The sequence below is a fragment of the Nothoprocta perdicaria genome, unplaced genomic scaffold, assembly GCF_003342845.1.
Source record: "Nothoprocta perdicaria isolate Ctin4 unplaced genomic scaffold, notPer1 scaffold_79, whole genome shotgun sequence".
In the NCBI taxonomy this organism is placed as follows: Eukaryota; Metazoa; Chordata; class Aves; order Tinamiformes; family Tinamidae; genus Nothoprocta; species Nothoprocta perdicaria.
In genome coordinates, this window is record NW_020456076.1 from 2214399 (window position 1) to 2228081 (window position 13683).

General features: G+C 38.7%; 1 protein-coding gene across 1 annotated transcript in view; it reads left to right on the plus strand.

The window, feature by feature from the left end:
• The window catches only part of FAM3C (family with sequence similarity 3 member C), a 28794-nt gene that overhangs the window by 7196 nt on the left and 7915 nt on the right, over positions 1 to 13683 (plus strand). The window contains exons 2-5 of the mRNA XM_026051657.1: positions 4396 to 4455; positions 7263 to 7367; positions 8267 to 8296; positions 8715 to 8838. Of these exons, the coding sequence (XP_025907442.1) occupies positions 4443 to 4455; positions 7263 to 7367; positions 8267 to 8296; positions 8715 to 8838 (272 nt within the window). The 5' untranslated portion in view covers positions 4396 to 4442. The remainder of the gene's footprint in view (positions 1 to 4395; positions 4456 to 7262; positions 7368 to 8266; positions 8297 to 8714; positions 8839 to 13683) is intronic.

Below are 13683 nucleotides of genomic sequence, written 5' to 3' on the forward strand. Positions count from 1 at the left end.
ATTATCTTGACTTTCTGAATTCTTGCCTCTCATCCCTGATTGCTTTCATCTGCCAGTGTCATAAGTTATCTCTGTGCAAGTTATCAAATTGCTAATGGAAATACTGTTATCCTAGGGAAGTGTGAATAAAATAGACTAATTTACATGTTTCACATTATCTGTAAGAGCATTTATTACAGTCATATTTTTGGGGAAAAAATATACCCACAGAGAGCAGGTAAAAAATTGAACAGCAGTAAGTAGAGCACAGTCAGTGTGAGAGTGAAATTTACTTTTCCTCATGTGCTCCGTGACACTGGTGTTTGGGCAAGAGCACTAGGCAAGGCTAATAAGGAGCTGGCTGAATTGAATGGAATTCAGCCCCGGACAGAAATCTGGACTTCGCTCGGTGTTATCTCAGCATGACAGCATTAATCACAGTGGAATATTGTTAAACCAGTTATTTTACTTGCCTCGGAGTTTCTTCACATCCTGATTCTAGGAAGAAACTGGCCTGCTTGATGACCATCCTAGCTAATACGTGAGCACGAAAAGAGGCTAATTGTAATGTGTTCAAAAATTTATATCAAGTTGCTTCTTTTAAAGCAAGTATCTGTTGTTCTAGTGATTATAGCTGGGTAGTTGTAGTACATTTTAGAAGATGCATAACAACTATATGACGGTATATACTGAATTTGTCAGACCTGTGTTAAATCTGTCATCCCTTTTACCACACAGTTTAATCAACAAATGGAGCAGCAAACTGAAAATCCCCAAAGACTGGAACTGAGTGGTTAGGATGGAGGATGGGGGTAGAACATGGCCTTCTGCCTGGTCTGTAAGCTCTTGTTTTCCTTCTCCTTTGGTTTTGTTACCCTATGTATAGCGTTTCGGGCTGTAAGGGAGACTGCTGCTTGAAAAGGAGCTGGAAATCATAACATCTGGAAGTTGCCGCTGCCTTGGGACAAAATACAATCCACAAGGATGGGTGGAGCAGGGAAAAGCAACCAGTAACCTCAACTCCCAACTGTCTTTCCACACATCCCCTCCCTAGTACTCTGTAGCCAGAATAAATAACCCTCTTCTGCAAGGATCAACATGAAATAGTGCGAACTCCACGTAGAAAGTGTGCAGCGTGCTGAAATTCAGAAAGGGGTTAGCCTGTGTCTGGTCTTCTCTGGTGCTCAGAGCTGCCTGCCTGTGCCTTCCTAGTCTTGAGAGCGCAGCTGACGTAGGGACTGATCACACCGAAAGAGCAATTCCCAAATTAATTCGTATACCACAACCAATTTCAGGCCCGCTCTCTTTTTGTCACTTTTGTCAGGATGTTCAGACAGTTCAGAGAACTTTCTACAATCAGTTTAACTAGCAAAGCACTTCCCCTCATCTCTGCTTCTATTCAGTAATTAACTTTTCCCACAGGAATATTATTGTCCTATCGAATCACGAGGGTTGTCTCTCTGATCTTTACTCAGATGAACATCACGTAGGCTTTAAAAGAAGGCCCGCCAGTGGGTAGGCCCCAACAGCACCTTGTGTGTCCGAGCTCTGGAGAGCATTGAGGATGTGGATGTGGCCTGCTCCTGGCATGGGGACCTTGCTCTGGAACTGTTTTGCCTCGGGTTTTTCATCTTTTTAAAGGCTCCATCTTGTAAATTTGACAGTACCATGCAGCAGAGCTCAAAAATCTCTTTTAACTGATGTGGCTGATGTTGAATGAAGAAATATCTGTGCTTTCCTGCTGGGTGATCTCGGGAAAAGAGTGTGTTCCTGCTGCCTGCTTAGAAATTGCACACGGTTCCTGCTGACAAATTAGGAATATAGAGAGTTTAGTAGAATACATGTAGTCCACAGCTGTATTTGTCTTGTGAGAACAGAAGAGAAATAGCATCTGAAGGCTTTAGATTCTTTTTTTCTGTCTAGGTATTTGATATCGTATCCACATGTGAAGGATTTCTTGTTTTTTTTTTCCCCCCGTCCCAGTTTTATACCCAACCAATACACAAAGCCTCACACTGAGAAGACAGTCTAAAGGAGAAAAAAAGAGCATGTTCCATAGCCATACTGTACGGTGCTGCCCCAGGCCCAGCCGTTTGACCTTGTGTGACTCGTGGATCTCGGTGACTCCTGTCCTGTGGCTCCTGTTGCCCTCCCCGTCCCTGCTTTTGCCTGGGGTTCTGCTCTGCTCGCCCTCCTCCTGTCTCCTGGGTCAACAAGTTGTGCTGCCTGGCAAAAATAGATCATGCTATTACAGCAATAAAGAGGTTACTTATATTATTGGACATGCCTCTGTTGTGAAGTCATTTGGGCTGCAGTTCTGCTATCCTCGCTTGGTGGGATGTAATGTCAAAGAGGGAGGTTTTATTATTTTTTTTTCCTCCCTAAAGCAATTGAATAAATGCTGTTGCTAGTACTTTTGTGCATCTGAATCTAAGCAAACTTGGTTGTGATAGTGCTTTTTTTTCTCTCTTTAATGACCCTAAGTAAAGCACTAATTGAACTTTCAAAATCCATTTTTATATTGCTTTGAGATTCTAAATGTACCACACCATATCCTTAGTATCAGAACTGTAAGTATTCATATGGGCTTTTGCAGTGTCCTGTTTTATTCCTGTTCTGCATTTGATTTAAAAAAGAAAATGAAAAATGACTTAAGATGATATTTTATTGTTAAAGGACTTGGTGCACATGAACTGAACCCTCTGGCAGTTTGAAAATTCTATGAAACACACACCTGTGCTTTAGCATTTCTGTACCTGTTCTTTAGATCAAATGCAGAATATTCCTGTGTAATGAAATTGAGTATATGGTCATTTAAAAAAAAAACTCAGCATTTTTTTTTATTTCTTTCAAGTTGAGGCATAGTTTATATTTATATATATATTTATATCTATGAATATATATGCTAAATGCAAGAAACATTTCAGATTTTAAACAGCTAGTCTGTAGAATTTATTTTCCAGCATTTGAGTTTGTTAGATGTTTTTGTTTATAGTCAAATAAACTGAGTGGACTATTTTTTTCCAGAGCTGCTAAAACAAATAAGTGGTTGTTCCAGCTCCAGAATGTGTTTATTTTAATATGGACGTATTTCCATGGGAGGGGGGGAAGGGAGGCTGTAGGAATGGCAGTGAGGAGGGGACACTTAAATAAATTCTGTTCACCAACTTTTGTTAAAAAATAAATTCAGTTTGTTAAAACTTGTCATATCAGCTGTTTATTGTTTCTGATATTCTCTTGAAGATATATCTGAAGTCAAAATGACATCCTTGCAGAAGGGAAAGCAGTATTGTGGGTGCTGCTTGTGCAGGCCTTAAGTAGTAACACATTATATATAATATTTAAAATGCCCTGACATGTACTTTTGTTCTCCGAGTTAAGTTTCAGGGCAATTTCTAAAGATAGTATTTGGTTGTTCACAGTTATGACATAGGATGATGATATGTTAGGGTTGCCATAGCTTTTGTGGTAAGTGGGTGTGGGACAACTACTTGAGCTAGAACAGTGACTTCTTACGTGTTTTCGGGTTTAACTCCAGTGTAGATGATCCAACCACATCACTGAATGCCAAGGTGTGTGGGCTTGTTGTTGTTGCTTTCTCCTGCATGTTAAATATAAGTAGCTGTCAGCCTGAATGGTAAAAAGGAAACTTAGAGATATGGTTTTTTGTTTGCTTTTAACATGGAAGGCAAGTACTGACCAGAGGCTGTTTCATTTGTCTGAGTGGCGCTGACCCACTTTGCTTTGAGCCTCTGGACGAGGGGCAGGGGGAGGCTCCGTGCGGGACGTGCCCCCCATCCATCCCATCCATCCCGGAGGCGGAGGGCAGGGACAGCCCTGGGACAAGGGCTCGGTGCCGCTGGTGGCTCCTTGTGGCTTCCCTGTTGCTCCTGTCACCGTTGACCGTAGCGTGGATCTCCTGGATGCTGCCTTGAAGGATAAGTGCATCGTTCATGTATCGCGCGGAAGCGCTGGGATTCTCTCCACAGTGTGGTTTGATAAGGCCAGTTAGTGCTGCCAGTGCCAGCCTGCACTAAAAAAGCATTCAGAGTTTGAAGGACTGCAGCAAGAACCGTTTACTTGCACCACACAAAAATCAGAGGCTGCTTGGATTCAACACTGCTAAGTCTGAGACTCACAGGTCAAAGTAGTAAATTTGAAATCTTTTTTTTTTTTCTTTTTCCTTTTGTTGAAATGGTGAATCTTTTTCATAGAATGAAAGCAATATGTCAGAAATCTATCATGATTTTTTTTCCCTTTTACTGTGAGAGTTAAGAAATTAAGATAGTTAAATGTTCAGGAAAATCATTCTTAATGCTACAGGCTAGAAAAAAGACATAACATGGTGGTTTGGTGTTAACAACAGTAATGGCCATGTTTGGCTATAATTTCACTGCTGTGCTTTCTTTTTCCTAGGTGGCTTTTTTGATGCTGTAGGGTCATTACGTGGCTGAAGACTAAACATGAGAATAGCCGGTAAGTGGAGTTAGTGAAATTGGACTTTTGTACCTTGTGAAACAAGCTGCAGGCATTAACGAGTAAAGAATCACTGTGACAGTACTTTAAAACTGATGCACAGCGATTTGCTATGGCATCACTGTCCCATTCTACTAAGCTTTAAGGAAGCTTGGGACACGTTTGGATCAGTCTAGGAGCAAGCGTCTGGTTCCAGCTCTACAGGGATCTTCAGTGGCTGGTTGAGGTGCCAGGGCTTGATCTACTGTGGCTACTAATTCTGTAAAATGATGAAAGAATAATAAAATAGGTAAATGCTATGTCCTAGGCAGTTTATTTCTCCACCTCATACCCCAGACTGAAGTGTCACACATGGTTTTAATACAGCATATGAAGCTTCTGGAATAACTGTTGGGAATTGGAAAGTTGTAAAAAGCTTGTAACAGATGTATGTTTCTTCAGGGTTTGAGAAATTCATTTTATTTGAAGATGTAGGTTAGTAGCAATTGCAATATTACGAAGTAATTTTTACTTAATTTCAAAGATCTCTTTGCCAAAGTAATACTGCAAATACTTTGCAATAGTACAATATTGCAAAGTATTTGCAGTATTACTTTGGCAAAGAGATCTTTTAAGAAAATATTATTTTGGATGTGTCTTTGCAGTAGAATACCCTATTGCATTTTTATGTTAGCTGAACAGTTTTGAGATTCTGAAGCCTTGCACTTTCATTTGAAAGAAGTTGTATGGTTATGCTACATCACCCTAGAAGAGAGTGATACTTTATTTTCCCAAAGAGTTAAGGGTTAACCTTTTTAGCAACCCTGGATCCTCTGACTGCTTCTAAAATTATCATTCAGGATAGTTGCAGAAAGCTCAAGAGTGGATATGCAGGTTTATTAATTGCATTAAGTGTAGCTAAGAGCCACTTGTTACAGGAAAGACAAAACCCATGAGAGCTGGGGAAATGCAGTAATTTTTAGAGGATGGTTGGATCACCTAGAAGATGCCTTTCCTGAGTCGTCCTCCTCTTCCAGCTGACTCCTAATTTTGTTACTAAAACCTACAGATGAAAAACAAGGCGTTTCACACAGAATGTTTAGCCTGTAGCAAACCGGCTGGGCTTGCCTCAATAATTACGAGTACTGAACAGGAGAATATTTCTACCTCCCTTAGTGGGAGCCTGTTCAATCCCATGAAAAGACTGAGAGTATGAAGTGGAGTAGATGATTAGTGCTTGTTCTGGGTTCTCATTCACCTCTTTCACCATCTACCTGAGCAGCGTGCTCTCCAAGTGCCATGTGCTATACGGCACACTCTGAACTCTGCTTTTTAAGCAATCCTGTCATGTTAAGTAATGTTACTTTTGCAGACATTTTCCAGATTTCTTAATGTAAGTAAATGCAGGTTATTTGTTTTCGTTAGCACATACCTTTCCTACAAATGCAGTTGCCTCTGGGAGTCCCAGCCTAATGTTCTTAAGTTTATTTCTGTATTCTTTTTTCTTTACATAATGTCTCTGGGCTTACCCGTGTCTGTCTCTTTCCTCATCTGTCTTTTCTTTTTCTATCTGCTTATCTCCCCCTCCCGCCTGCCCTGCTTTGGAAGGCTTGATTAACATCTCTCATCTTTCTGAAGGCTGAGTAATTTTATCTATTTCAAGGTTTTCCACACAGCCCTCAGAAACCGGTCTGAGGTCTTCAGGAATACATAAATAAATTATTCAGAGAAGATCTTATCAGGCAGTTGGAGAAATACAAGCGTTCTGTAGGGTCACTTCTCCAAAGCTCTTTAACGCGCTGGCATATTGATCCCCTAAATGTGGCTCAGAGTGACTTCTAATGCCTGACACTCCGTACCTTTCACTAAACAGAGGGCAGGGTGTTCTGTAAAATCTATTGAAAATAATGTTAGAAAATGGCAAATATGCAATTAGAACAGCAGGCTTCATGGTAGCACCAAGTACAAGAGAGTTTCGGTTTCAGATATAAATCCCTGTGGGTTAGTGCTTTCAGCTCTTCCACTGCCCTGTGGCTTGACCTCTCCACACTGCAGGAAAATTAGGCTTGTAAAACCTCAAGCCACCTGAGACCTCAACATATTAAAAGGGGGAGGGGGAAAGCTACCACTTTTTTAAAGAAGAGATAATTTAAAACATAATGGTCTGCTAACTTGGTTTTTGAAAGTCAATAAATTAAGAAAAGAAGCCCATCTGCTTCTTTTTAAATAAATTTTAATGTAATTCTTGGGCTTAACTAGCTAAAGCAGCTGAGCTATAAACAGACCCATAATTGCTCAGCCTGGGTCACGCATTAAAATAGAGAGGTATCAGTCTGAAGACAAAAAGAAAGGGAGTATTTATGAACAGTGAGCAACAGGGACATATGCCTGAGAACTGGTAAGTAGGATGGGGGAGCGGGACTTCCTGCCCTGGAGAGCAGCCAGTTGTTAAATCAGCTTAGTTCATCTAGCCCAGCTGGATTTCCATGAAAAAGTCGGTGCTTTCTACTGGCTGCTGAGCTGAGCTGGTTCCTGGGAGGTCAGACAGGCACAAAGGTTGGAAAAAGAACCCAGGTGAGATGTCAGGTCGGTGCTTGTGTAGCAACCTGATAGACAAACTCGGTTGCAGCCAACGTTACAGAGCTCTTTCCTTGGGGATTAATCCCCAAGGAAATTTGCTTATATTTTGGGCCTCAGCAAGGCCCACTATGTTTATGAAAGAGGTCTCCTTAATGTAACCTGATAGAGATGTAATTTTGGTAAATTTTAATGCTATTGTTTATAGATTTTTTTTTTGAAACTGTTTTTTTTTCCCTGCTTCTGCATAGGTGCTGCGAAGTTGGTAGTAGTCGTAGCAATATTTTTGTTGACGTTTTATGTCATATCTCAAGTTTTTGAAATAAAAATGGATGCGAACTTAGGACACATATTTGGTAAGTGATGACTTTGTTTTTCTACATATTTGCTCTTTCTTTATTTGAAGCATAACCAAGAATTATTTCTGTAAGATCAACTTACTCTTGCACCTCTAAAGAATTTTATTTTTAATGTGTGTACTTACAGTTTTTTATATATATATATATGAAATATTTAAGAGTCTCATCTTGCAAATGTACATAGTTTTACCCAGTTTTCTGTTTATAGTTACTTACCATCTTAACTGAGAGGTGTCAACTATGTAACAATGCAATAATCAAAACATTTCAAATGTGCCTAGTTCTTAATAAAATAAATAAAAATAAAGGGGGAGAGAGGTGCAGGGCAGTTACTAGCCTAAATCATTTAAAATGCAGAGTGTGGATTTTGAGTCGACTCTGTCTTTAAAATGCCTTTTCTTTAAGAAACCCCATTTTAAACACATGGTTGGGATTCATAGCACTTAACTCTAGATTCCAGTGTTAGCATCCACATCTCTGTAGAAAAGCTTCTAGTCTGTGGTCCTTCTCCTTGGTTGGGTAAATCAGGCAATGAGGATAGGATTTACTTCATTTCAATACCCACAGCACCACAGGTCCCATGTTGTTCTGTGTTTCCCTTTATGGGCCTATCCTCTTTGGAGAGCTGTAAATTAAGCTAGTGTCTCAATATATCTGATTCCTGATCACTTTGATACTTCTGCTGTGTAACTTTGTATTTTATGTTGAAACATAATGTTTTTATTTATGTATTTGATGTTTTAATCTATTTTTATAGGTGTATGAAAAGCTTTAAAATTTACAGCCTATTTTATACTAAATGATATAATGATGATATGATACATACTAAATGTTACATACTAAATGATATAATTTTAAAATAAGAATCTTATAAAACTTTTTTTTTTGTATTTTAGCTAGATCAGCATTGGATGCAGCTGCACGTGGTGAGTATTCATATGCATATGTTACTGCTGTGACTTGTTTTACTAAAGGCAGAAAAAGTTGGATTTTCTTAGTTAGGAAATTCTTAATTACACTTAAAATGTAATCATAAACTGTTTTTCTCTTTCCCTAACTTTCCTACATTTCTGTCCAATTCCCTCTGATTTTGCCAGCATTTTGTCAAGAGTACGCAGCTGTATTTGTGGCTTTTGATGGCCATGCTAAGTGTCAAGCAAAGGGGTGAGAATAGGGGAACAAGTGAAGAAGCACAGCAGCCACTTAGATCAGTTAAAGCTACTTTGAACCTGCACCAGGAAGTATGGCTTGCCTCTATCCTTCTTGAATTCTTCTGGAAAACTAACTCAAATGTTTAACCTTCAGCTCACCTGTCTCTAAAGTACTGTTACTTTCTTTTGACAGCTACAAAACCTCCAAGGTACAAATGTGGCATTTCTAAAGCCTGTCCTGAAAAGCACTTTGCATTCAAAATGGCAAGCGGAGCTGCAAATGTAGTTGGGCCTAAAATTTGTGTAGAAGATAATGTGTAAGTATTTTCACCTGTAATTTGTACATATCTCTTTAAAAGTGGTATAATGGATCATGTTGCATGCAAAGGCAGTAATTCAATGTTTTTTTGTTTTTTGGTTGTACATTCAGTTTGCCTACAAAATGACCACATGAGCAAATTATCATAGATCAAGTTGTAATATAAAGCACAGTTGATATTTTATAGTAAATTACTAAGTGTATGTTATTTTAATAAATGCAAGATAGCTTACATTTTATTTGAGGTTTACAGCCTTGCAGAATAGTCAGACCTTGTAAAGTCAGATGCATACTTACCTCTGAGTACTCTTTTCGTGTGCCTCTAATTGTAATTCAATAAATTATTTTTAAGTAGTTACTCCTATTACTTCTAATTGAATGTCATCAGCTAAAAATGTGCCAAGGAATTGCCTTTTGCAAGTCATCTTTTAAACCGTTTACTTCCATAGCAGTAATGACAAAATGTTTTACACCTTGGAAGGATGACTTCAAAAGGGAAAAGTAATACTTCATTGTTTGGTTGTCATTTAATTGAGCTGATAATATAGTTGCTAAATTTAAATTATCTGTGAAATTAAATTTACTTTTTGAGGCAAGTCCTTAATGAATACTTAAAGGCACCATTTTCAAACAGTTCCTTTATTTAAGCAGCTTCTGTTATTTCTAGATAAAATATTTTAAATGCAATACTATCAATAATGCTATACCTAGAATATTTAATGCATATTTTTAATATTCCCATTATATAGATCACTATTTTTTAAACTTGGGGTGTTGCTGCTCCTTGTCACCCCAGAGTGCCTGAGTTTGCCTAATGCAGTGTATCCACTCAATTTTGGATGTCACAAGGTGGAGATTTTGTGTATTTTTTCCCAAACATCAGCCTTGCCTTCCGTTCACATTTTAAAACTCCATTTGAAGCGTTTCTCAGCCAATGCTGCTAGTGCAGGGTGGTTCAGAGGGCAGGTACAGCCTTCAGCACTGACTCATTCTAGAGCATCTGGCTACTTTCGGTGAAATTCATCACCCCATGTAAAACAACAAAGAGAGTAATTGATCTGTTGGATTGGGTTTTTCATCACTGTGTTGCACTTTAAAGGGACATCCTAATTGCAAAGATAACACTGTTTTTAGCGTTCGCAGTTGGCAGTGGTGTCAGAATGAGTGATTTTTCTGACAGTAGCTCATGGGCAGTGTCTCCTTTTTGCATCGCCAATTGAAGCGTCAGCACCATGGAAGTTCTGAGCGATCCCTATGAAGGCCGCCCTCGCTCCAGCTTCCCTGCAGCACCACGTGTGTGTAGGACCCCGTTGGCAGCAGCACTTCCCAGGCTGTGTGGACCTGCAGATCCAGAACAGGCTCTGTGCCCTCCAACCACGGCTAAAAGCTACGGGCTTGTTTCCATTCATGCCACCTTATGACCTCAGACAGCCTTATCTAATCTCTCTGCGTGTTATTTTTATGGGTGTTGCAGGACTTGCCAGTTTCTCATCCTGGTTGCTAGGAGGCTTCCTCTCTGTGAAGACATAGGGCAATTCACTGATTAGAAGTTAAAGAGTGAAGTAATATTTTAACTTCAGGGTTATGGTTGTATTAATGCCTTATGGCATTGATGCCATTTATAGGGCATTAATGATGAAGAAATAGTTGTTATCAAAAAACAACAGCAACAACAAACTTCTCTACTGTTTTTCTGAAGAAAGGGATGAAAAGAAATTGGTTGCTGAAAAGAGATTGTCTTCTAATACTAGTGTACAGATAATGGAATCATAAGATCACAGTTTCCTTACGTAAAAATCTCTGCTAATGCCCTCTGAGGAGGAGTCATAAATGGTTGTTTAAATGTGTGCCATAAAATCTCCTGCCTTGTTCGTAATGCCTTTGACTGGCATTTTAGAGGTTCACGTCAATTGTCGGCTTTCAATTTTTGGAAGAATTTTAAAACTGGGGAAGTGCTGCCCCCCTGTGAGCAACCTGCAGTATCACAGCCCGGAGTGGAGCACAGGGGCTCTGGAGTGGGTGAAGTAACACCTCCTAACTCCAAAATACTGTATTTCCTGGGCGGCAGAAAATATATGTATCTATATATCTATATATATTATATAATTATATATATCTATATATATATGTCTTTTGTGTGTGTGCATGCACACCTTATAAAATGGCTTGCAGTTAAGAAAAGCAGCTGTAATGTTGTAAGTGGACATCTAAAATTTAAAATTATGTGAAGGTTTTGTGGGACTGAGGTTAAAGTGAGTGTCTGCATTAAAAGTATTGACTGACGTTTGCTTTAGCGGGGTGCAACAGTTGGTTTAGTGGGGTGCTACATAAATGGTCTCAAATATAGGTAGGAAAAATATCTATCTTTTTAAGAGTAATCAATCTTTTTAAGATTGCTCAGATTCCTGTGAAGAGGTAGGTTGCAGTATCTTGTATTTTCCACTGTGCCCACAGGCCTGTGAGCTGGTGGTGCTGCCAGAACCAGGAGTGGCCTGGGCCTTGGCCCGATGCTCCTGGTGGTTACCTCACCCAGCTTGAAGCCGGAGCCCTCAGTAGAGCTTGTTCCAAATAGAAGAAATCATTAATTTCTGGGCCTATTATTCCAGAAAGAGTAAAAAGATCTCTCCCATATTCCAGGAAGGGTTGGAAATGAAAAGTTTCTTATTTTACTAGTATTGTTATGAGTATTTCTGAGCGATTTTTCTAGGTGTCTGCTGCACATTCCCATACAGGAATGGTCCTGTATGTAACCATACAGGAATAATACCTGAAGTAGAAGTACTGATTAAGTAAGATACTGTTATCAGCTTTTGCATGTCATATTTGATCAATGAAGGTCAAATAATGACAAGTAGACCAGGTTTATAAAAGGGAGTGTGCTTGGCTGTGTTCCTTTCCATTTAAACACCAAACATTAACCAAATTACCAAAAATATTTAGAAGTACCCAATTACCTCTAAAATGACTTTCCCTTCCCACTCTGAAGTTCAAACTCTGAAGTTTGAAATCCTACATTGTTGGAAAAATTGAAGACTGTCTGTGTGTCAGCTTTTACAAGGTCATTTCTGTAAGCTGTTACTCTGCATTTTATCACAGGCTTTATCACAAGCAGGACCTGAGGACTACAAGGGGTTATTGTTACCAGTCCTTTTTTCATGGCAGTGCTGTCAGAAAGCTCCTCAAGAAGCATAAGGAATTCTAGCATCCCAGCTTGCCAGCAGGTGTTTTTCCCAGACCTCTTGTACCATGGATGGCTGGAAGGTTCTCTTGGAGTCGGGCAGCTCTTGCATCGCCACATTTTGAGGTTTCTTTGTGAGCCTCTTGCATTTTGTTACTCTGTCCACTAGCAGCATCAGATCTGAATGGTTCCTTAGCCCTCCTCGTGTTTACTTCTCGTGTGTTGATTGTCAGAATTAAATTGCTATAACTGCTGTAAATTGCAAGAGAAATTAATGCATATCTGTCTGTACCCAACTGTGTAGGGCTATCAAGTCTTCTCAGTGCTTTCTATTCCCCTAGTCGTCCAGTAGCTCATTTATTTGAATGTTTCTCTTGTAGCCAGAATAGTGCCCATGGTGCTTGTACCCCAGTTACAGGTAATAGTGTCACAAAGAACTTGCTATTTGTGTTGGGAATAATTGATCTGATGCATCATAGTGTCACATTTGTCTGTTTCATGACCATTCTGGTGGTTTGTGTCCACCTAGAAAATAGTAGTCCTTTGGTTTTGCAGTGTCCATCTACAGTAGACTTTGTACTCTTTAGATATTGTAATCAGTGAAGTTCCAAGCTTTCGCCAAGTTTGTGAAGGCTTTTATTTATTTATTTATTTATTTATTTATTTATTTATAAAAGTACATGTTCCTCTCATATGTGTTACAGACAGAATTTCATGCTGTTTCTTTTGTTCTTGAAGCCAATTCCAGTTTATTTTCTATGGTAATTTAGCCTTCCTCTGCACAATAATTCTCTTTTATATAGCTTAACCAACACACAGCACTGCTATTCGGATCCCTAATGAATGATGATATAAAATATCCACAACCTGATTATTGAAAAGCTCCATTAACAATATCTCTCCATATTGATATTTTTCTCTTTAAAACTGCCCATTTGTACTTTTCTAGCCTGTTCTTTGGTAGCTTCAAATCAAGAAGTAGAATCAAGAAATTAGATATCTTCTGTTTTTTACTAATGTTTTTAGGTGTTTTGAAGTGAAATGAGAATCTCACTGTAAAATGGTTTAATTAAAACTTTGTTTTTCTGACTTGAAAGGGCATAATAAAAAAAAAAAAAAGTGATCATCCTCAAAATATTAAAAATTACTGGCACTACTTGATGGATTTGGAAGAAGGGGCGGTATTTTCATACTTCTTTGCAAGTAATTTTTCTTGTTCTTGTTTTTCAGTTCTTGTTTTCTTGGCCATTGCAAGATTTACGTTGCAGTAACCTTATGGCAAAATCTTTCATCACTTTCCTTAATAACTAATGCTTTTTTTTTTTTGTATAGATATTACACTTTTTACTATCTGAAATGGTTTTTTTTAACCAAACACTAAAGTTTCTAGTAAAGGGAAGCAGAGTTTATTACTTAGAAGTAAAATGCGTAGTTTTACTCTGGCTTGTGTAAATACTTCTGGCAATAATGAATGAAGCATTAAATGTTTTTAGTATAGAAAAGATTAGAATTTGATCTTAATGAAGAAAACTGACATACCTCCAGTATAGAATTCTAGCTATGTGTATCTGTGTGCATTTGCAGGACTGCATTCTGTTTTGACTTGCATTTTTTCACAGAGAAATTCATAGTTTAAAAAAAAATGGAAGTTCTTATTCTTTTTGT